At 44.8% G+C, this 20,914-nt stretch overlaps 1 protein-coding gene across 1 annotated transcript in view; it reads left to right on the top strand.

Moving 5' to 3' along the window:
- Positions 1-20,914, top strand: part of dhx36 (DEAH (Asp-Glu-Ala-His) box polypeptide 36) — a 119,065-nt gene that overhangs the window by 80,046 nt on the left and 18,105 nt on the right. The window contains exons 13-14 of the mRNA XM_056238753.1: positions 17,241-17,296; positions 17,471-17,535. Coding sequence (XP_056094728.1) covers positions 17,241-17,296; positions 17,471-17,535 — 121 coding nt within the window. The remainder of the gene's footprint in view (positions 1-17,240; positions 17,297-17,470; positions 17,536-20,914) is intronic.

Genomic DNA, 20,914 nt, shown 5'->3' with positions numbered 1-20,914 from the left:
CTGCATTCTAGAAGAAGGTGATGCACTTCAAAGTGTGAGTCATTAAATGAGGATTAATTAGGTAAGAGGCATGATACAGGTGAGGTTACATTGATCGTTAGTTGGTTGTATACCAAGGTACATACCATAATATATACATAATAGTACACAAGACAGTAAACCATTTACACTGTTTCTTTCACAGTTTTATGCATGTTCATTTATAGATCAGTTAGTCTATGATTAATGCAGCAAAGTCTGTATTAAAGATTGTTTCTGTCTTCCCATTGTCTCTCTCTTGCGCATGTGGCCACATTCCATCCCACATTCCACATTCCTCCTCACTCCAAAATCTCGTAAAATCTCCTTATCTGCCCTGTAACATGACACTGTTTCAGCCCTGGTGTTCGTTTCATTTGGGATGTTAGTTTTGGAGTTTCATAAACCTTTGTATATAATGAATAATTAGTGTGTGTCTGATGGGTCCAGACCCTACACCAGGTTCTAATTTGGCCTTAGGAAACCAGTAAAATCTAAAAGAAAAAATTTCCATATTAATTTGTGAATATTTTAAATGTTTAATAGAGGGGCAAAAAGTCATAAACAAAATCTGAAAATTCGTCGATATTTATTTTTTTGCGCAGCATTTGGTATGTAGCCTACAGTTCAAATTACAATTTTGGTGTTCAACTATGCGTTTTAAAAATACAACAACCGTTAATTTTTCGTTTCGCAATTACGGGCTATATAAGGAAAAACGAATGGACACAAAAGTACACTGACATGGACATAATACGAGACAGAGTTCTTTATTAAATTTATAAAATAAACAATAATTACAGGAATACTGAATTCTAAACCTCAAATAAATGCCACAATCAAGACCTCGGAGCAGAAATGAGGGAGAAACACCCAGGAACTCCTGGCTAGGCCTATGTGCCGTTTGCAGTATCTTTCCATGCCATTAACGCTTGGATAGCACACCACGTCTCCTTCCATAAATAGTAATAATGTTTAGTGTGGTGGCTCTGATATAGGCTATAAACCTACATTCGTCCATTGTCATGATTTTTGGAATGACTTGTCGCGAGAGGAAAAAAAAACGTTTTAGTCGCATCACATCGGTTAATGGAAACGCTGTCATTTCGCAATAGTTTTTTATCGACATTTAGAAAAAATCACAAAAAAATTGGGGTTGGGGTTGTCGGTTAACCGCCAAACTGCGAGATTTGTTGCTTCTTCACCGCAGTAAAAAAAAAATCCCATACCGTCACAGCCCTACAGAAGGAAGCCACTCCTCAGTAAAAGGCACATGACAGCCCGCCTGGAGTTTGCCAAAAGGCACTTGAAGGACTCTCAGACCATGAGAAACAAAATTCTCTGGTCTGATGAAACAAAAATGTAACTCTTTAGCCTGAATGGCAAGCGTCATATCTGGAGGAAACCAGGCACCGCTCATCACCTGGCCAATACCATCCCTACAGTGAAGCATGGTGGTGGCAGAATCATGCTGTGGGGATGTATTTCAGCGGCAGGGACTGGGAGACTAGTTAGTATCGAGGGAAAGATGAATGCAGCAATGTATAGACATCCTTGATGAAAACCTGCTCCAGAGCGCTCTGGACCTCAGACTGGGGCGAAGGTTCATCTTCCAACAGGACAACGACCCTATGCACACACAGCCAAGATAACAAAGGAGTGGCTACGGGACAACTCTGTAAATGTCCTTGAGTGGCCCAGCCAGAGCCCAGCTCAGGAGAGATCTGAAAATGGCTGTGCACCGACGCTCCCCATCCAACCTGATGGAGCTTGAGAGGTTCTGCAAAGAAGAATGGGAAAAACTGCCCAAAAATAGGTGTGCCAAGCTTGTAGCATCATACTCAAAAAGACTAGATGCTGTAATTGATGCCAAAGTGGATTCAACATAGTGTTGAGCAAAGGCTGTGAATACGGTCCGTGTACCTTGCGTTCATTAATAAATTACGAAAAGGAACTGTTTTCTTGTTTTTCTACTTTCAATATTAAATCAAAAAACGAATGAACGCAAGGTACACGGACCGAATAATTATGTACATGTGATTTTTATTTTTAGGGCCCAAGCCTTGAAAAGGCGAAGGCCCTATTGTTTTCCTAAGGATTATTAGGGCCCAAGCCTTGAAAAGGCGAAGGCCCTATTGTTTTCCTTAGGATTATTATTATTATTAGGGCCCAAGCCTTGAAAAGGCGAAGGCCCTATTGTTTTCCTTAGGATTATTATTATTAGGGCCCAAGCCTTGAAAAGGCGAAGGCCCTATTGTTTTCCTAAGGATTATTATTATTCTTCTTCTTCCGACTTATTAGGGCCCAAGCCTTGAAAAGGCGCAGAGCCCTATTGTTTTCCTTAGGATTATTAGGGCCCAAGCCTTGAAAAGGCGAAGGCCCTATTGTTTTCCTTAGGATTATTAGGGCCCAAGCCTTGAAAAGGCGAAGGCCCTATTGTTTTCCTAAGGATTATTTATTATTATTATTATTTTACTGTCAACCTTTCGGGCACTTTTGGGGCTCTTAACGTGCTTGAAAACTCTTGAAACTTTGCACACAGGTCAGAACCCGCAGCCATCAGCTGAAGCTGGTACCCGGGCGTGGCAGGGGGGCTCGACAGCGCCCCCTTGAACAGTCCGAAAACTGCTCCGAAAACTGGGTCTATAAATCAAACACGCTTGCATGTAATAATTTGAAACTCGGTACACATATAGATCTCATCGGTTCATATATCCTTCGTGCATTTACTTTTTACGCCAGCCCAACAGGAAGTCGGCTATTTAGGGTTGTTTGGAAACGCATCCTCTGGCATTTGAAACACTTCTCCTAGAGAATCAATCATTCAATCATCACCAAACTCGGTGTGCATGAAGGCAAGACATTGAGGATCCCAAATTGCGAACGAATTTTTTATATCTCGAACGGTGTGGCCGTGGCGAGGAAACGAATTTATGGCGAATAATGGAAACAGGAAGTGTGTTATAACTTCTGCATATATTGACTGATCTTGATGAAACTTCAGCAGTGTGTTCGCTGTAAGAGGCCGATCACATGGATGTGTCTATTGTGAGACAAAGTTATAGCGCCACCAACTGGCAGCAGGAAGTGTGTCACTTTCAAAATGCTTTGAAATCACCCTCTTATTTTTACCCGATTTGCTTCAAACTTCACTACTATAATGTAAACACACGGGGGGGTAGTTTTATAGTTTTACCTACAATCATAAAAATCGGTACGTATATTGTTCGGATCAAGCCGAACAACTTTCTAATTTACAGTCATTAGCTTGGACCAACACGAAGTCAGATATTTTAGTTTGAATGTGGTTGTTTTCGACAGAGAGAATGCACCCACAAAATTATACATAGGGCCATACTGCCCTCTTGTGTCCAAAATTATATTTATATATACATATATTTGGTATGTGACTGAGGACCTAGAGCTTTTAAATAGCCTACATTGATAATGGTGGCGCTCGCAGAGCGCTCGAATGAATTCCTATGGAAGTAGAAATTAACTAAACGTTCGCTCAGCTCTGCTCGCTCGTCGCCATGGACGCGCACCGTTATGAATGCCAGTGCAGCCGCATACTTTTTAGTGTCACTTTAAAATTAGTGCAATATCAGGGGCCGATTGCTTGAATTGTGAGTTCAATAGTCTAATATTTTTCACAGAAAACACAACAACAAAAGAGTACAATGATAGATTCGCTTAAATAGGCGCTTTTACATAAAATAGCCTATTCCGTCATCATCTTTTCAGTCAGCTCTTCACTCTCGTGATTAATGAAATTTGACTCCTGTTGCTGATATTTGCTGCAACTTTCGTTCAGCTCACAATTTAGTAAGCAAACACGCTTCAAATGTGTTTATTTTATTTTTGTGTATATATATGTGTGTATATATATATACACTCACCGGCCACTTTATTAGGTACCCCATGCTAGTAACGGGTTGGACCCCCTTTTGCCTTCAGAACTGCCTCAATTCTTCGTGGCATAGATTCAACAAGGTGCTGGAAGCATTCCTCAGGGAGTTTGGTCCATATTGACATGATGGCATCACACAGTTGCCGCAGATTTGTCGGCTGCACATCCATGATGCGAATCTCCCGTTCCACCCCATCCCAAAGATGCTCTATTGGGTTGAGATCTGGTGACTGTGGAGGCCATTTTAGTACAGTGAACTCATTGTCATGTTCAAGAAACCAATTTGAAATGATTAGAGCTTTGTGACATGGTGGAAGTAGCCATCAGAGGATGGGTACATGGTGGCCATAAAGGGATGGACATGGTCAGAAACAATGCTCAGGTAGGCCGTGGCATTTAAACGATGCCCAATTGGCACTAAGGGGCCTAAAGTGTGCCAGGAAAACATCCCCCACACCATTACACCACCACCACCAGCCTGCACAGTGGTAACAAGGCATGATGGTTCCATGTTCTCATTCTGTTTACGCCAAATTCTGACTCTAACATCTGAATGTCTCAACAGAAATCGAGACTCATCAGACCAGGCAACATTTTTCCAGTCTTCAACTGTTCAATTTTGGTGAGCTCTTGCAAATTGTAGCCTCTTTTTCCTATTTGTAGTGGAGATGAGTGGTACCCGGTGGAGTCTTCTGCTGTTGTAGCCCATCCGCCTCAAGGTTGTGCGTGTTGTGGCTTCACAAATGCTTTGCTGCATACCTCGGTTGTAACGAGTGGTTATTTCAGTCACTGTTGCCCTTCTATCAGCTCGAACCAGTCTGGCCATTCTCCTCTGACCTCTGGCATCAACAAGGCATTTCCGCCCACAGAACTGCTGCTCACTGGATGTTTTTTCTTTTTCGGACCATTCTCTGTAAACCCTAGAGATGGTTGTGCGTGAAAATCCCAGTAGATTAGCAGTTTCTGAAATACTCAGACCAGCCCTTCTGGCACCAACAATCATGCCACGTTCAAAGTCACTCAAATCACCTTTCTTCCCCATACTGATGCTCGGTTTGAACTGCAGGAGATTGTCTTGACCATGTCTACATGCCTAAATGCACTGAGTTGCCGCCATGTGATTGGCTGCTTAGAAATTAAGTGTTAACGAGCAGTTGGACAGGTGTACCTAATAAAGTGGCCGGTGAGTGTATATATATAGCTTATGTTTCAAATATGAGTTAATTAACAATCGTTGGAAAGAATGATACTTTTAAACATATCACTAAACCGTCATTAGGTGTCGCCAGGCGACCGTCTTAATGAGCGAGTCATTGATTCATTCGTTCGAACGATTCGTTCGAACGGCTGAGTCATTCATGAATGAGACAGATTATGGATTGGTCGTTGAATCTTTGAGTCAACCGATTCGTTCAAAAATCAAAATGCTGAATCATTCAGTAATGAGAACGCGTTGCTGTGAGATGCTCGATGGTTCTGCTGTGATCTTTGTTTAACTATTTTCGCTGCTGAAACAGAAAAAAAGTCAATATGCATCTAAAATGTAAGTGATTTGACGTGTGATTGTGTCTGTTACAGTGATTGTTTAACACTTCTTTAAGTTTAGGCCTTGTCTTTTTGGATATATATCTTTTTATATAAAAAAAATAGCATACAACCCATATATTTTAAATGTATTGTTTGCTTTAAATTACATTGAGATTTGTATGTTTGGTAATTGAACCTGAATGAATTTTAAATGAATGTGCTATATTTCAGATCATATTTTTGTTTTCCTTAAAATTTGAACTAACACTAACTTTATTCTCATCTGAATGATAGATTATTTATTTATGTATAAAATAAAAACACATTTGATTTTTCTTTTTTAATCAATGTAGAATGTGTAACTGAAAAAATAAATAGATTAGGGCTCTGTTCGAGGACAAGAAATGAAAACCAATGCAATATGATGAATGTCCAAAAGATTTTTTTGCTTTTAAACTATGTGTGTGTGTGTGTGTGTGTGTGTGTGTGTGTAAGAGATTTTGGTTGGGTGACAGTTGTAGTTTACAGTTTGACAAAAGCACAATGTTGTGTTTCATTGCGATTGTACACAAATATAAGTAAACACTTTGTAGTTTGAATAATGTCCTGTATGAACAAAAGGACGGAGTATGTTTTTATGTTTATGTCTACATTGTTCAATCACGCCTCTCACACACACACACACACACACACACACAAACTATTTTTCTAATCAGATCAGGCAAATATTCTGTCTTGGCACACTTCATATAACTTTCAAACTTGTGTACTTATTTCATGTGTCCATTAAGTCCATGAGACCGTAGGGTGTCTCATTTTTCATTTTAGGTTTCAGAAGGTTGCTCACGCATACTTTGTGGTTGATATGTGCCCTCAATGAACACTTTTGCAGAGCCCACACTGATGCAAGCTCTACAGCACACATCTTCTCAAAGGTCAAAGCGGGGTTACGTTATTGCCCGTCATGCACAGTAACCCAAAAGGCACCGGGGTGGCGGTGCCACGGGCTTGTTTATATATATATATATATATATATATATATATATATAAATATAGCTGCGAGCAGCGATGAAGGGCCAAAGCCGGCGGCACCGCCACTCCGGTGCCTTTAGGTAACTAAAGGCACCGGGGTTGTGGTGCCACCGGTTCCTCTGCGGCAGACCTAGAGCAGGCTAGCTAGCAGCTCATTGGTTCGCTCAGAGAGAACTGCTTAAGCCTATGGGAGAGCGGGGCTGAACCCGCTTCCAATGAGAGGCGCCCGCGCGCTCATTGCGTCATGGCCCGCCAGAATGGGCGTGGCTATGGTGTATATAACAGTCTCTCCCAGGCTTATATGTTGATTCATTTCATCTTCAGCAAGCTGCACGCTTCTGCTGTCCTGAGAAAAGCCGTCGCCGTCGAGAAGGCATCACTCTAGCGAGCTCCCGGACCCTGAAGAAGCCGGCCGTCTTCGCCACCTTCAGCCGCCCTGCAAGCTAGCGCCATCCGACGACTGTATCCTTCTCTTTTCTCTATATATATCTAAAAGAGCCGAGCGTCTTTTTAAAGATGTCTCGTTTTTCCTGCGGCTCTTGCCGCGCTCGTCTCGAGGACGGAGACCGCCATGTCATCTGCGCTCTCTGCCTGGGACTCGAGCACGCAGAACTCGCCCTCGCGGATGGAGGATGCGACTTCTGTGAGAGCCTGCCGTTGTCGTCCCTGCGGGCACGACTTCTGGCAGCAAAATCCGCTCCCGCGCCGCCTCCCTCTTCGCAGCGTAAGAAGAAACGCCGCTCCCAGAGGCCGCCGGAGCCCCCTGCGGAACCATGCGGGCCGCCGCCGCTTCCCGCTTCCCGCTCTCCCTCCCCGCCCCTGCCGGACATACAGTTGCCGCCGAGTGGCCGCCCGTTGAGGACTTGGTCGCCGCACACCTCTGCCCGCCCTCTGCTAGATGGCGCTCTTCCCCCACGCTTCCTTCAAAAGCTTGCAGAGCGACCTCGAGCTTTCATGCTCGCGCCTACGCCGCCGCCGGTCAGGCCGCCGCAGCGCTACATTCTATGTCTGTCCTCCAAGTATTACAGAGCGATATTCTCCGTGAGTGGGCCGAAAGCGGTAGAAACCCCTCCCCCGCTGTCACGGATCTGAGAAGTGCTACGGACCTCGCCCTTCGCGCCACTAAAGCCGCCGCACAAGCTCTGGGGAGATGCATGGCCAGCCTTTGTGTAGCCGAGAGACACTTATGGCTCACGCTCGCCAACATGGGAGATTCTGAGCGCGCCGCGTTTCTTAACGCGCCCCTCTCCCCGACGGGCCTTTTTGGATCTGCTGTCACGGGAATCGTCGATCGCTTTTCCGAGGTCCAGAAAGCTACTCAGGCGATGAATTTGTTTCTGCCCCGCCGCGCTAGCTCTTCCGCGGGCCGCTCTCGCGAGCCTCCTGCCAGAGCCCCACCACAGCGCCCCCCTCCGCAGACTCAAACAGCCCAGCGCAGACAGGGCGGCCGCCCTCGCTCTCGCTCTGACAGCCGCCGCAGACCGCCGCCCCCACGAGGCCCGCGACCTAAGATCACGCTGAAGCCTGATCATCAGAAGTCTGCCTAGCAAAGTCAAGAAAACGACGGTGCTCTCCCGCTGCGGCCGGACCGCCGTCAAAGCTTCGCCCTCTGCCAGTCCCCGTTGTTTCGCCGACTGCTGTAGTGTTGACCGCCACAAACAAGCCGGTGTCCCAGCCCGCTTGCGAGCGACAAAAAGCCGTTTTTACGGCTACCCAGAGAAATCTCAAAAAGAGAAAATTTGCCAGTTGTGTAGAAAATGTGCCCACAATCATGTGCTCACCCATACACACAAGCATAACATATCCCGTGTCTCTATCAGAGCCCCATCACATGAAACGGGCACAGCCCGCTCTAATATCAGAGAACATAAACACGCCCACGAGCTCGTGCGCGTGTCCCCTCTCTGCTCGCTCTGTTTCACGGCCCATAGACTCCTCTCTGAGTGCAAATCCCGTTGCCATACACATTCAAAGCGCGCCCACACACTGTGTCCAGCCCGCTATGTGCTGCAATCAGGGCGATATAGCCATTCGGCCACTAGCCGCATGCTCCAAAGCGTGGGAAGCCATTCCAGGCATTTCCCCGTGGGTGCTAAGCATTATAAAGAACGGCTATCTGCTACAGTTTCGCCGCCGCCCGCCTCGTGCGCGTGCGCGGCTCGAATCTACTGTCAGCCCGCTGGCCGCCGGCACGCTCCGCTCAGAAATTGCGACGCTGTTGCAAAAGGGCGCCATAGAGAGAGTCCCACCATCTATGACCGAGTCGGGGTTTTACGGCCGTTATTTTCTGGTTCCCAAGAAAGACGGCGGCCTCAGACCGATTTTAGATCTCAGGTCTTTGAACAAAGTGCTCATGAAGAGACCGTTCAAGATGCTCACTACCAGGAAACTCCTCGCGCAGGTGCGCCAGGGGGACTGGTTCATCTCTCTAGACCTGAAAGACGCCTATTTTCAGATCCAGATAAATCCCCGTCACAGGCCATTCTTACGTTTCGCCTTCGAGGGTCATGTTTATCAATACGCCGTTCTCCCGTTCGGCTTATCCCTGGCGCCCCGCACATTCACGAAGTGCATGGATACGGCGCTCGCCCCCCTGCGGAGCCAGGGGCTGCGCATACTGAATTATCTGGACGACTGGCTGATTTTGGCCCAATCACAGACGGAGCTTCTGTCGCACCGCGCAGTTCTCCTCGACCATCTGAAAACGCTGGGCCTCTCTGTCAACTGGACAAAGAGCTCCCTTCAACCCAGTCAATCGATTTCCTTTCTAGGAATAGATTTGAACTCGGTCACGATGACGGCTCGCCTGTCTACACAGCGCGCGCGCAGTGTACAGCGACTGGCCGCCTCGTTTCAGATGGGCACCCGCACACCTCTGAAAACTTTTCAGAGGATGCTGGGTTACATGGCCTCAGCCTCCGCTGTGCTTCAGCTGGGCCTTCTGCACATGCGTCCGCTTCAGCTTTGGTTAAACAGCCGTGTACCCCACCGCGCGTGGAACACGGGCCGCCAGCTGATCAGAGTTACGCAGACATGTCTCACGGCGCTGCAGCCATGGACAGTAGCAGAATGGTTTCGACAGGGCGTCACGATGGGGACCTTTTCCCGCCGAAAAGTCATCTCGACAGATGCATCCAACACGGGTTGGGGTGCAGTCTGCGAGGGCTCACCGGCCTTCGGCCATTGGTCGACACAGGAAAGCCCCTTACACATAAACTGCCTCAGCAGCCTCTGTACTCCATGGAAATGCTTGCGGTCGAGAACGCGCTTTCGCGCTTCCTCCCGCTCATTCGGGGACACCACGTCCTGATCCGTTCGGACAACATGGCTGTGGTCTCCTATCTCAACCGTCAGGGCGGTGTCAGGTCCAGGAATCTCTTCCTACTGACACACCGCATTTTAGTTTGGTCTCAGAGCCGCCTGCTCTCGCTCAGAGCGACGCATGTGCCGGGCCATCTGAACGACGGTCCAGACATACTGTCCAGGAACCTCATCTCCTCAGGAGAATGGTCCCTGAACACACAAACGGTCCAAACACTGTGGCGGCTATTCGGCAGAGCAGAGGTGGACCTCTTCGCGTCAGAAGAGAACGCTCACTGCCCAATATTTTTCTCAAGGAGCGAGGACGCGCTAGCCCAGGAATGGCCTCGCCGCCCGCTCTATGCATTCCCTCCGATTGCTCTGCTACCACAGGTAATTCAGAGGATCAGGGACACACGCCACTCGGTGCTCCTCATAGCCCCGCGTTGGGAGAGTCAGAATTGGGTTCCGGAGCTCACTCAGCTGTCACAGACAGCCCCGTGGCCCATCCCAGTCAGAGCAGATCTCCTCTCTCAAGCTCGCGGCACGATCTGGCACCCCCATCCACGGCGCTGGGCGCTACATGCATGGGTGATCAACGACTATTCGTCGATTTGCCAGAAGGAGTAAGAAACACTATCATACAGGCTAGAGCACCTTCCACGAGAAGGCTCTATGCGTCTAAATGGTCTGTGTTCTCAAAATGGTGCACCGACAAACATCTGGACCCACGGTCATGCGAGGTGCCGTCTTTGCTTGTTTTCCTTCAAGAGATGCTGGACAAGGGCAGGTCCCCCTCCACTCTCAAGGTTTACGTGGCAGCCGTCGCGGCGTTCTCTGAACCCCGACGCGCTCAGTCCCTGGGCAAAGACGAGTTAGTCATCCGCTTCCTCAGGGGAGCTAAGAGGATGAACCCTCCGCGCCCCCCTTCGGTTCCTATCTGGGATCTTTCTATAGTTCTCGAAGCTATGAAAGCACCCCCGTTCGAACCGCTCGAGTCTGTGGACCTAAAATACCTCTCGCTCAAAACCGTTTTTCTGACGGCTCTGTCCTCAGTAAAACGCGTGGGGGATCTTCACGCGCTCTCATCCAGCGCCGCGTGTCTCGAGTTTGGACCGAATGATTCTGTTGTCATTCTCAAACCTAGACATGGCTATGTCCCGAAGGCGATTGGTACCCCGTTCAGGGCTCAGATTATTTCCCTATCGGCTCTGCCTTCATCCGATAGTGAGCGCGACGCCAATCTCCTCTGCCCGGTGCGGGCTCTGAGATTGTACACTACGCGCGCTGCCGCGTTCAGACGCGCTGAGCAGCTTTTCGTGTCGTTTGGGGGGCGCACCAAAGGTCTGGCCGCCTCTAAACAGACACTGTCTAGATGGATAGTAGACGCTACCGCCTCTGCTTACGCATCTAAATGCCTGCCCTGCCCTCTGGGCATCAGGGCGCACTCCACTAGAGGCATGGCCTCATCGTGGGCATGGTCCTGTGGAATTTCCATTCATGACATTTGTGTGGCCGCGGGATGGGCCTCCCCGTCCACTTTTGTCAGATTTTACAACTTGGAAGTTCCCGCCTTGCAGGCAAAATTACTAGCTGTCTAACGACCAGCTCTCTAAGAAGCTGCATTACTGGGAGTCCCTCACACAACCGGTTCGCCCCTTGTGCTCTCCTTAAATGCTTATACACTTCATGTGCCCGCTCTGCCGGCCTCATACATGCTTATGTATACACTTCATGTGCCCGCTCTGCCGGCCTCATAATACATTCACTCCACGTTAAAAAACCCCCGGTATCACCCTGGGATTCATGAGTGGATTCATAGCGCGCACGGCGTTGACCAGGTGTTCCCGCAGCGTAAGCTAGCTTACGCAATACGAGAGAACCTCTCGTAAGAGAACGAATCGGTTACCTAACGTAACCTCGGTTCTCTCTAGAAGAGGGAACGAGTATTGCGTTCCCGGCCGTGCTTGCGCTACTAGCGTTTCGCTTCACGCTGAAATAAATCAACATATAAGCCTGGGAGAGACTGTTATATACACCATAGCCACGCCCATTCTGGCGGGCCATGACGCAATGAGCGCGCGGGCGCCTCTCATTGGAAGCGGGTTCAGCCCCGCTCTCCCATAGGCTTAAGCAGTTCTCTCTGAGCGAACCAATGAGCTGCTAGCTAGCCTGCTCTAGGTCTGCCGCAGAGGAACTGCGTTGTCAATGGATACAAATTATGAAATAATTTTTTGGCTTCAATATCTCAGCAAAGATGAATCTTTCCCGCAGCGTAAGCTAGCTTACGCAATACTCGTTCCCTCTTCTAGAGAGAACCGAGGTTACGTTAGGTAACCGATTCGTTTTACGCCAGCCCAACAGGAAGTCGGCTATTTAGGGTTGTTTGGAAACGCATGCTCAGGAATTTGAAACACTTCTCCTAGGGAATTCCGCTGTTTGTCTCCAAACTCGGTGTGCATGAAGTCAAGACATTGAGGTTGAAAAATTGCCAGGGGATTTTTGATATCTCGAACGGTTTGGCCGTGGCGAGGAAACGAATTTATGGCGAATAATGGAAACAGGAAGTGTGTTATAACTTCTTCATACATTAACTGATCTTGATGAAACTTCAGCAGTGTGTTCGCTGTAAGAGGCCGATCACATGGATGTGACTATTGTGAGTCAAAGTTATAGCGCCACCAACTGGCAGCAGGAAGTGTGTCACTTTCAAAATGCTTTGAAATCACCCTCTTAATTTTACCCGATTTGCTTCCAACTTCATCTGTGAAAGGATTATTTAATATCTAAGATACTGTTGCCATGGCAACCCATCAAACTTTGATATTCTTGTTTGATGCTTTTGAGACTCTTAGCATGCTTGAAATTGCATGAAACTTGACAGACACATCTCATTTATTAGCTAGTAGACATGTGCAAAGTTTCAGAAACGGGCGTGGTGAGGGGCTCAGTAGCGCCACCTTTAGTCAAAAATGGGGTATTAGTTTTACCTACAGTAACAAAAATCGGTATGTATATTTTTCTCCTCGAGCCGGACAACTTTCTAATTGACAGTCATTAGCTCCGAACAACACAAAGTCAGATATTTTAGTTTGAATGTGATTCTCAGGAGAATATTCTCCCTCCCTCTCCCTCTGTCTCTGTGTGTGGGGGTTTGGGGAATTTGACTATTATTTTAATGGTGTTCAAGGTTTCAGGGGCTTTTGGGGCCCTTAACGTGCTTGAAAACTCTTGAAACTTTGCACACAGGTCAGCACCCACAGCCATCAGGCCCGGGCTGAAGCTGGTACCCGGGCGTGGCAGGGGGGCTCAACAGCGCCCCCTTGAACGGGGTCCCCAAAACTTGGTCCATAGATCAAACACGCTTGCATGAATTAATATGAAACTCAGTACACATATGGATCTCATCGGGCCGAACAACTTTCCCTCGGTCAAGTTTTACGTCAGCCCAACAGGAAGTCAGCTATTATGGGTTTTTTGGAGAATGCTTGCTCTGGAATTTGAAGTACTTCTCCTAGAGATTGCATCCGTTTACCACCAAACTCGATCAGCTTGAGGTCAACACATTGAAGATGCTAAATTGTGGACGGATTGTTGATATCTCGAACGGTTTGGCCGTGGCGAGGAAACGAATTTATGGCGAGAAACGTGAAACACGAAGTGTGTTATAACTTCTTCATACATTAGCTGATCTTGATGAAACTTCAGCAGTGTGTTCGTGGTAAGAGGCCGATCAGATGGATGTAACTATTGTGAGTCAAAGTTATAGCGCCACCAACTGGCAGCAGGAAGTGTGCACTTTCTAAATGCTTTTTACAAAAGTGGGGGGGTTAGTTTTATCTACAGTAACAAAACTCGATATGTATATTGTACTCTTCGAGCCGGACAACTTTCTAATTTACCGTAATTAGCTCGGATCAACAGGAAGTCAGATATTTTGGTCTGAATGTGGATTTTTGGCAAAATCAGCCTCTGATTTTTTACCCATCCCTCTTAAGTGGTTTATTTAATTCCCACCAAACTTTTTCAACATGATGAAAATACATTAAAGAAGCTAAATTGTGAATGGCTATTGAATATCTCAAATTGTTTTGCTATGGCGAGGGATTAAAGTCATGTCAAAAAAGTAAACACTAAAAGCCTCATATCTTCTAAAAAATGTATTATACACCATTTATTTCTAGATAAAATTATACAAATATCAGAACTAAACCCATTTTATTCTTGTTTTCAATTTAAGAATTATGTACAAGTTTAAAAGCAGCCAGAATGTGCTATTCAGTTAAAAAATAAATACATCAAGTAATACAAATGGCTATACTGCCCTCTTGTGTCCAAAATGATATCAACTCAGTACATAAAACTTTTTATCAGGTATGGCTATTGTAATTAAATATAAATATATTAGGTATGTGGCTGTGAGGATCTTTTCCCACCGGTTAATCGACGTTAGACACCAGCGAGGGCTTTTAAATCACTAATATAAAAGTGAAAGTAAAGTAAGGACGTCCGCACGGACATTTATAGTGGTGGCGCTCGCAGTGCGCTCGAATGAATTTCTATGGAAGTAGAAATGAAAAAACGTTCGCTCTGTTCTGCTCGCTCGTCGCCATGGACGTGCACCGTTATGAATGCCAGTGCAGCCGCATACTTTTTAGTGTCACTTTAAAATTAGCGTCATATCGGGGGCCGATTGCTTCCGGTTTTCAGGGAAAACACAACAACAAATGAGTAAATGAAAGATTCGCTTAAATAGGCGCTTTTACACAAAATATTCCGTCATCATTTTTTTCAGTCAGCTCTTCACTCTCGTGATTAATGAATTTTGACTCCTGTTGCTGATCTTTGCTGCAACTTTCGTTTTGCTCACAATTTAGTAAGCAAACACGTTCAGGTTTTAATTGTAGTGACTAAATGATTTTATTAAACACACACACACACACACACACACACACACACACACACACACACACACACACACACAAACACAGACACACATCAAATTGACGGTGGGGGGCAATGGTATATTTAAATCTGCATATTGTAATATATGCAGGGCACCCCAGTCCAGTCTTATTAAATGTATGCTTCATCTTTCATTTTTAATTTGTAAATTTGATCAATAAATTCAATTATTTAGAATGATAAGACACTATATGGCTTTTACCCTAGGTAGGGCTGATCAAATTAAATCGTTTACACTGAAAAATAACAATGCATTAAATAATGTTATGAGATTGTTTTAAATATAAGTCAATTAAAAATCGTTGGAAAGAATGATACTTTTAAACATAACACTAAACCGTCATTAGGTGTCGCCAGGCGACCGTCTTAATGAGCGAGTCATTGATTCATTCGTTCAAACGATTCGTTCGAACAACTGAGTCATTCATGAATGTGACAGATGTTTGTGGATTGGTCATTGAATCTTTGAGTCAACCAATTCGTTCAAAATGCTGAATCATTCAGTAATGAGAAAACACGTTGCTGTGAGATGCGCAATGGTTCTGCTGTGATCTTTATTTAACTCTTTTCGCTGCTAAAACTGAAAAAAGAAGTCAATATTGCATCTAAAATGTAAGCGACTTGATGTGTGTGTGTGTGTGTGTGAGAGAGAGATTGTGTCTGTTACAGTGACAAGAGTTTAACCCTTTAAAGCCTTGTCTTTTTGGATATATATCTTTTTTTTATTACAAAATGTGCATACAACCCATATATTTTAAATGTATTGTTTGCTTTAAATTAAATTAAGATTGTATGCTTGGTAATTGAACCTAAATGAATTTAAAATTAATGTGCTATATTTCAGATCAATATAGCCTATTTGTTTTCCTTCATTTTAATCAACACTAACTTTATTCTCATCTGAATTATAAATAACTTATTTCTGTATAAAATATAAAATCCAGAATAATCCAGACCAACCAGAGCGCACTATTTCTACAACATCATCAGTGCTGAAGCGGAACTACCAGAGCCGTTCGGCAGATAGTGAGCAGATATTTTGATATTTTGTGTCACGTTGTGCACAATAACCCTAAAGGCACCAGGGTGGCGGTGCCACCGGATTTTTATATATATATATATATATATATATAAATATAGCTGCGAGCAGCGATGAAGGGCCCAAGCCGGCGGCACCGCCACCCCGGTGCCTTTAGGTAACTAAAGGCACCGGGGTTGCGGTGGCACCGGCTTGGGCCCGTAATCGCTGCTCGCAGCTATATTTATATATATAATTTAAGCCAGTGCGGCTGCACTGGCATTCATAACGGTGCACGTCCATGGCGACGAGCGAGCAGAACAGAGCGAACGCTTTTTCATTTCTACTTCCATAGAAATTCATTCGAGCGCACTGCGAGTGCCACCACTATAAATGTCCGTGCGGACGTCCTTACTTTACTTTCACTTTTATATTAGTGATATAGGGTCACTATATTTTTATTTATACATTTGCAAAGATTTCAACAAACAAACGTTGTCATTATGGGGTATTGTTTGTAGAATTTTTAGGAAAATAATGAATTTAATCCATTTTGGAACAAGGCTGTAACATAAAATGTGGAAAAAGTGAAGCGCTGTGATGCACTGTATGTGAAAACCATAATAACTGGGTAGTTAGAAACATCACTCAAGCATTTTTATTTATGATTAAACTGAAGTAGAACTAAAATGTTTATGTATTAAATAAAACTTATGAATGCATAATTATGGGCTGGTGAGGATATTGAGACATTATTGGTCATTCTGTTTCAGTAAAAAAGTAATAGTAAAAAACTACTACTAATAATAATAAAGATTATAAGGTCTGACAGGCAGCAGGGCTCATAAATATTAATCACATTGTCTGTGTTTGCTCAAACTGATTTGTTGAAATCAAAAGATAATTGGTGAGAGGTGAGGGCACTAGTGAAATGGCTAAAATATTAATGATGATCATGATAGTAATTCCAATCAAACTGATTTTGACAGAAAAAAAAACAATAAGGAATACTATTTACATGCAGCGCATCAGTTTAACATGGTATGAAAGGCTCTCTCGCTATTTGCTTGTGCGATAGAAAGAGAGAGATTGCATTGAGCCAGCAATGGTAAGAGCTACAGTTACAGTGCATCAGAGAATGCTGTGTATCCATTTATATCAATGGGAAGTGTGCTATAAAGATGAAGAGGGAAGCGCAATTTTCTGCGGACCAATTCACTGTATCCCCTCTTTATTAAAATTTAGAACAGCTCTTTTCACACCCTCATAAGTGAGCTAATGCATTCTCTTATAGGAGCAACAACATTTTCATGAACTAATGCAAAAATTGTTTCAAAGTATGAAACAATAATGGTCAGTGACCCACTCATTGAAAGAAGTGTCAAAAACTGCTTTTTCGGGCACAGCTACAATTGTCTTTACGCAGAAGAAATGACAAATACACAGTTCCTCAAATCTGCTCTCTTTCAGATCAGTTTATCATCATCCCCCTCCACTCTTTGATGCCCACAGTCTCTCAGACTCAGGTGAGTGTTGTAGACAGCTGTGGCAAGGTCTCTGCCTCCCACAACAGCTCTCAAATGCGATCTTTCCCTCCCATGTGACTGGTGAATTGAATTCGCTAAGCTCTATGTGAAGTCCAGCGCCTCAAACTTTCTATAGTGCTATTATTTTCATGAATGACACTTTGCTCCCCTCAGGTGTTCAAAAAGCCACCCCCGGGAGTGCGCAAGATTGTGATCGCTACCAACATCGCAGAAACCAGGTGTGCTTGTGTGTGTGAATGTGCTCATGATTATACAAATGTTTTTTTTCTGTGTGTGTTTTTGTGCTTTTCTGTCTGTTGTACTGTATGATGAAAATAATCTCTATTCATTATCAAACAAAACTGACAAATGGTTATTTGAATCTTGACAATTAACTCTTGTTGCTCCTTTTCTTGCTGGTGCCATCAGTATGCAAAAGTTGAACCATGCAGTGGCCAAGTAGCAATGGAGCCAGTTAATTAAAACTCAACAACACACAGCTTTAAAACAGACTTTGAGCGTCGTCTATACTCTGTGCAAACAAATTCAACAAAGAGTTGAAAGCAGCCAGAATTTGATAGGGTTTCATAAATAAATTCATGAGTGAAGCTCTTTTTAATTGCATTCAGTATCATCAGGCTGTTCTGCCGCTGAAATGTTTGGTCTCTGGTAATAAACATCTGGAGTCTATGATGGTGAACTTTGATCAGTTATTAGAGATTCATTACTGTTATTTCAGCTTTCTCATATTTCATCATTTTTATTGGTAACATTTTACAATAAGGTTCTATCTGTTAACTTTAGTTAACTAGGTAACACTTTACAAAAATATCTTATTTGTTAACACTAATGTATTAACTAACAGGAACTAATAATGAGCAATACATTTATTACTGTATTTATTAATCTGTTAATGTTAGTTAATAAAATAGTCGTTCATTGTTTGTTAATGTTAATTCACAGTGCATTAACTTACGTTAACAAATACAACTTTTGATTTTAATAATGTATTAGTAAATGTTGAAATTAACATGAACTAAAACAAACTCAGTTGTATCTGTTAATATATAATGGACCTGAACATGAACTAACAATAAAAAAAATATTTTATATTAATTGACGTTATCAAAGATTATTAAATGATATGACAAATGTATTGCTCATCATTAACTGATTTCCATTACACGAGAGTAGATGTTAAAACTTCATGCTGATTTGTACTCTGCTTTCGCCAAGATAAGCAACACTAAGACGTAGCTTTACAGTAAACTATGCTTCTCCATCCATTTACGCTTCTTTCCATATGGTGGTGTGACTCCCCTTCTGTCCGGCGTTAACGGCTGCAGTGTACTTGGCGCGTCAGCACACACGACGGCTGCAACTACAGTGTGGTCTCCCTAGTGAACCAGCACGACAACCGTCTGGATTGAGCCGAGTAGGGGACATCTCTAGGGTCTTCAAGTGGGCACCTTCCATCCTCAGTGTTTCGTCGACTAGCCCACGACACCTCAAGAGGGCTCGACAGTGACTCTGGCGTCCCCCACTCAACTCAGCCCAGCTTACTGACCTCTACATCCATCCTGCTGCTGAGACCTAACCACAATCTCACAATCTCTCCGCAACCCAACCATACGCGCCAACCCGTTTGACTAAGGCTGTCGAGCCCCACTGGTGCGTTAATATGCAGTTTCAGTGGCAACGGTTCCATATGGCATACCACCTACCGCAAAACACAATATCTGCCCAACCACCCGTCATTCACGCAATATACACAGGAACGTAATGACTGTAAATACTATACAACCTATACAAATAAACCAACAGACTCAAGTTTTTCAAGAATTCTACGAAACCGTAGCGTGGCGGCCTGTACACAGCCAGCTAAAATATTTCCGTCTCAACCATAGCCAGTTGCTGCTTCTTTCTGCTGCTTCAGATAAGTTCTTTACTGTGGGACGAAACTCTTGGCCACTGAATCCGACGTCTCTGAGGAACCGGGTTGTAGAGTGTGCCACAAAACCTCGACAACCCACTTCCACTGGATAAACCTGGACTCTCCATCCTCGCTGTTCTGCTTCAGTGGCCAGATGAGCATACCGCAGTTTCTTCCTCTCATATGCCTCATCTACCGCATCCTCCCATGGCACTGTTAACTCTATCAGTTGAACAATGCGTGCTGATCCAGACCACAAAACAATATCTGGTCGTAGGTTAGTGGTGGCGATCTCAGGTGGAAAAATAAGCCGTTGATCAAGATCAGCCAGCATCTTCCAGTCCCTAGCAGCTTCCAGTTGTTCTGGGCGAGAATTGGTGTTAGCACCTTTTCTTGGTGGTTGCTCGCCTGGGCAGAGGAATATTGTCTTCTGTGTGTAATGTTTTGCAACAACAGGCGGCAACTTATTGGTCATACTACGCTTGCCTTCCAATGCTAAAGCCAAACATCGCAGTACTTGGTCATGGCGCCAAGTAAACCGGCCTTGGCTAAGAGCCACCTTACATCCTGTCAAAATGTGCCTTAATGTGGCAGGTGATGAACACAAAGGACAAGAGGGATCCTCTCCTACCCAGAGGTTTAGGTTCTGCGGTGATGGGAGAACATCATAGATCCTACTCTCTTCCATTGACCAAAGGTCTTGCCAGCCCATCTTGCATTGTTCCACACTCCCATCTCATCCACTCTCCCTGCTTGGCCTGGGAAATGGCCTTTATACACCTCATCCTCTCCTCCTGCTTTCGCACCTCGTTGACTACCAGCTTCCTCCTTTGAGCTGGGCCTGCCTTGTTCCATATAGGAGGAGCTAAACTGAGCCCAAAACCCCCTCTTCCATGCTGTACCTGTCCCACGATATCCCCAATTTGAAGGTCAGCCTTTGCCTCTACTACAGATTTCTTTGCTGACCACTTTCTACCAGTTTTTAACACAGGGGCTGCCTCCCTTACACATTTGTCGCGTGACTCTACTAAGGTCATTTCCAGTCTGACCTTGGCACACTTAAACTCCTCGGTTAAAGCAGAGACTGGCAGCTCCAATATTCCTTTACTATAAAGTCCCACTCTGCTGAGGCAGCGTGGAACTCCCAACCATTTCCTGATGTATGAACTTATTAACGCTTCCAGCTTATCCAATGTTGTCAAAGAGACCTCGTACACAGTCAGTGGCCACAGCAACCTCGGCAGTAGACCAAACTGAAAGCACCAGAGTTTTAGTTTGCCTGGTAGAGCACAGCTGTTTATGCTCTTCAACCCTTCCACTGCTTGTCGTCTAACTTCTCCCACTCGAACTGTGTCCTTTAGATCCCCATCGTACCATCTCCCAAGACTCTTCACTGGCTTCTCAGAAACTGTTGGTATTACCTCACCATTAATGAAGAATGTTTTATCTACTACCTTTCCTTTAACTATCGAGATGCTCCTTGATTTAGAGGGCTTAAATTGCATTTGTGCCCATTCAATATTATCTGTTAACCCTCTGGGGTCTGAGGTGTTTTCTGGGCCCTGGAGGTGTTCTGACATGCTCTGACATGTATGCTTTTTTCTGATACTTGTGACATTTTCATGGCTAAAGTCTTATTACACTGTATTCAGCGCAAACTCTGCTACAATAATATGTCAGCAGCA

Source organism: Rhinichthys klamathensis, unplaced genomic scaffold (genome assembly GCF_029890125.1).
Source record: "Rhinichthys klamathensis goyatoka isolate OS25496 unplaced genomic scaffold, OSU_Roscu_1.1 h1tg000538l_1, whole genome shotgun sequence".
Classification (NCBI taxonomy): domain Eukaryota; kingdom Metazoa; phylum Chordata; class Actinopteri; order Cypriniformes; family Leuciscidae; genus Rhinichthys; species Rhinichthys klamathensis.
This window is presented reverse-complemented; position numbering and strand designations above follow the sequence as displayed.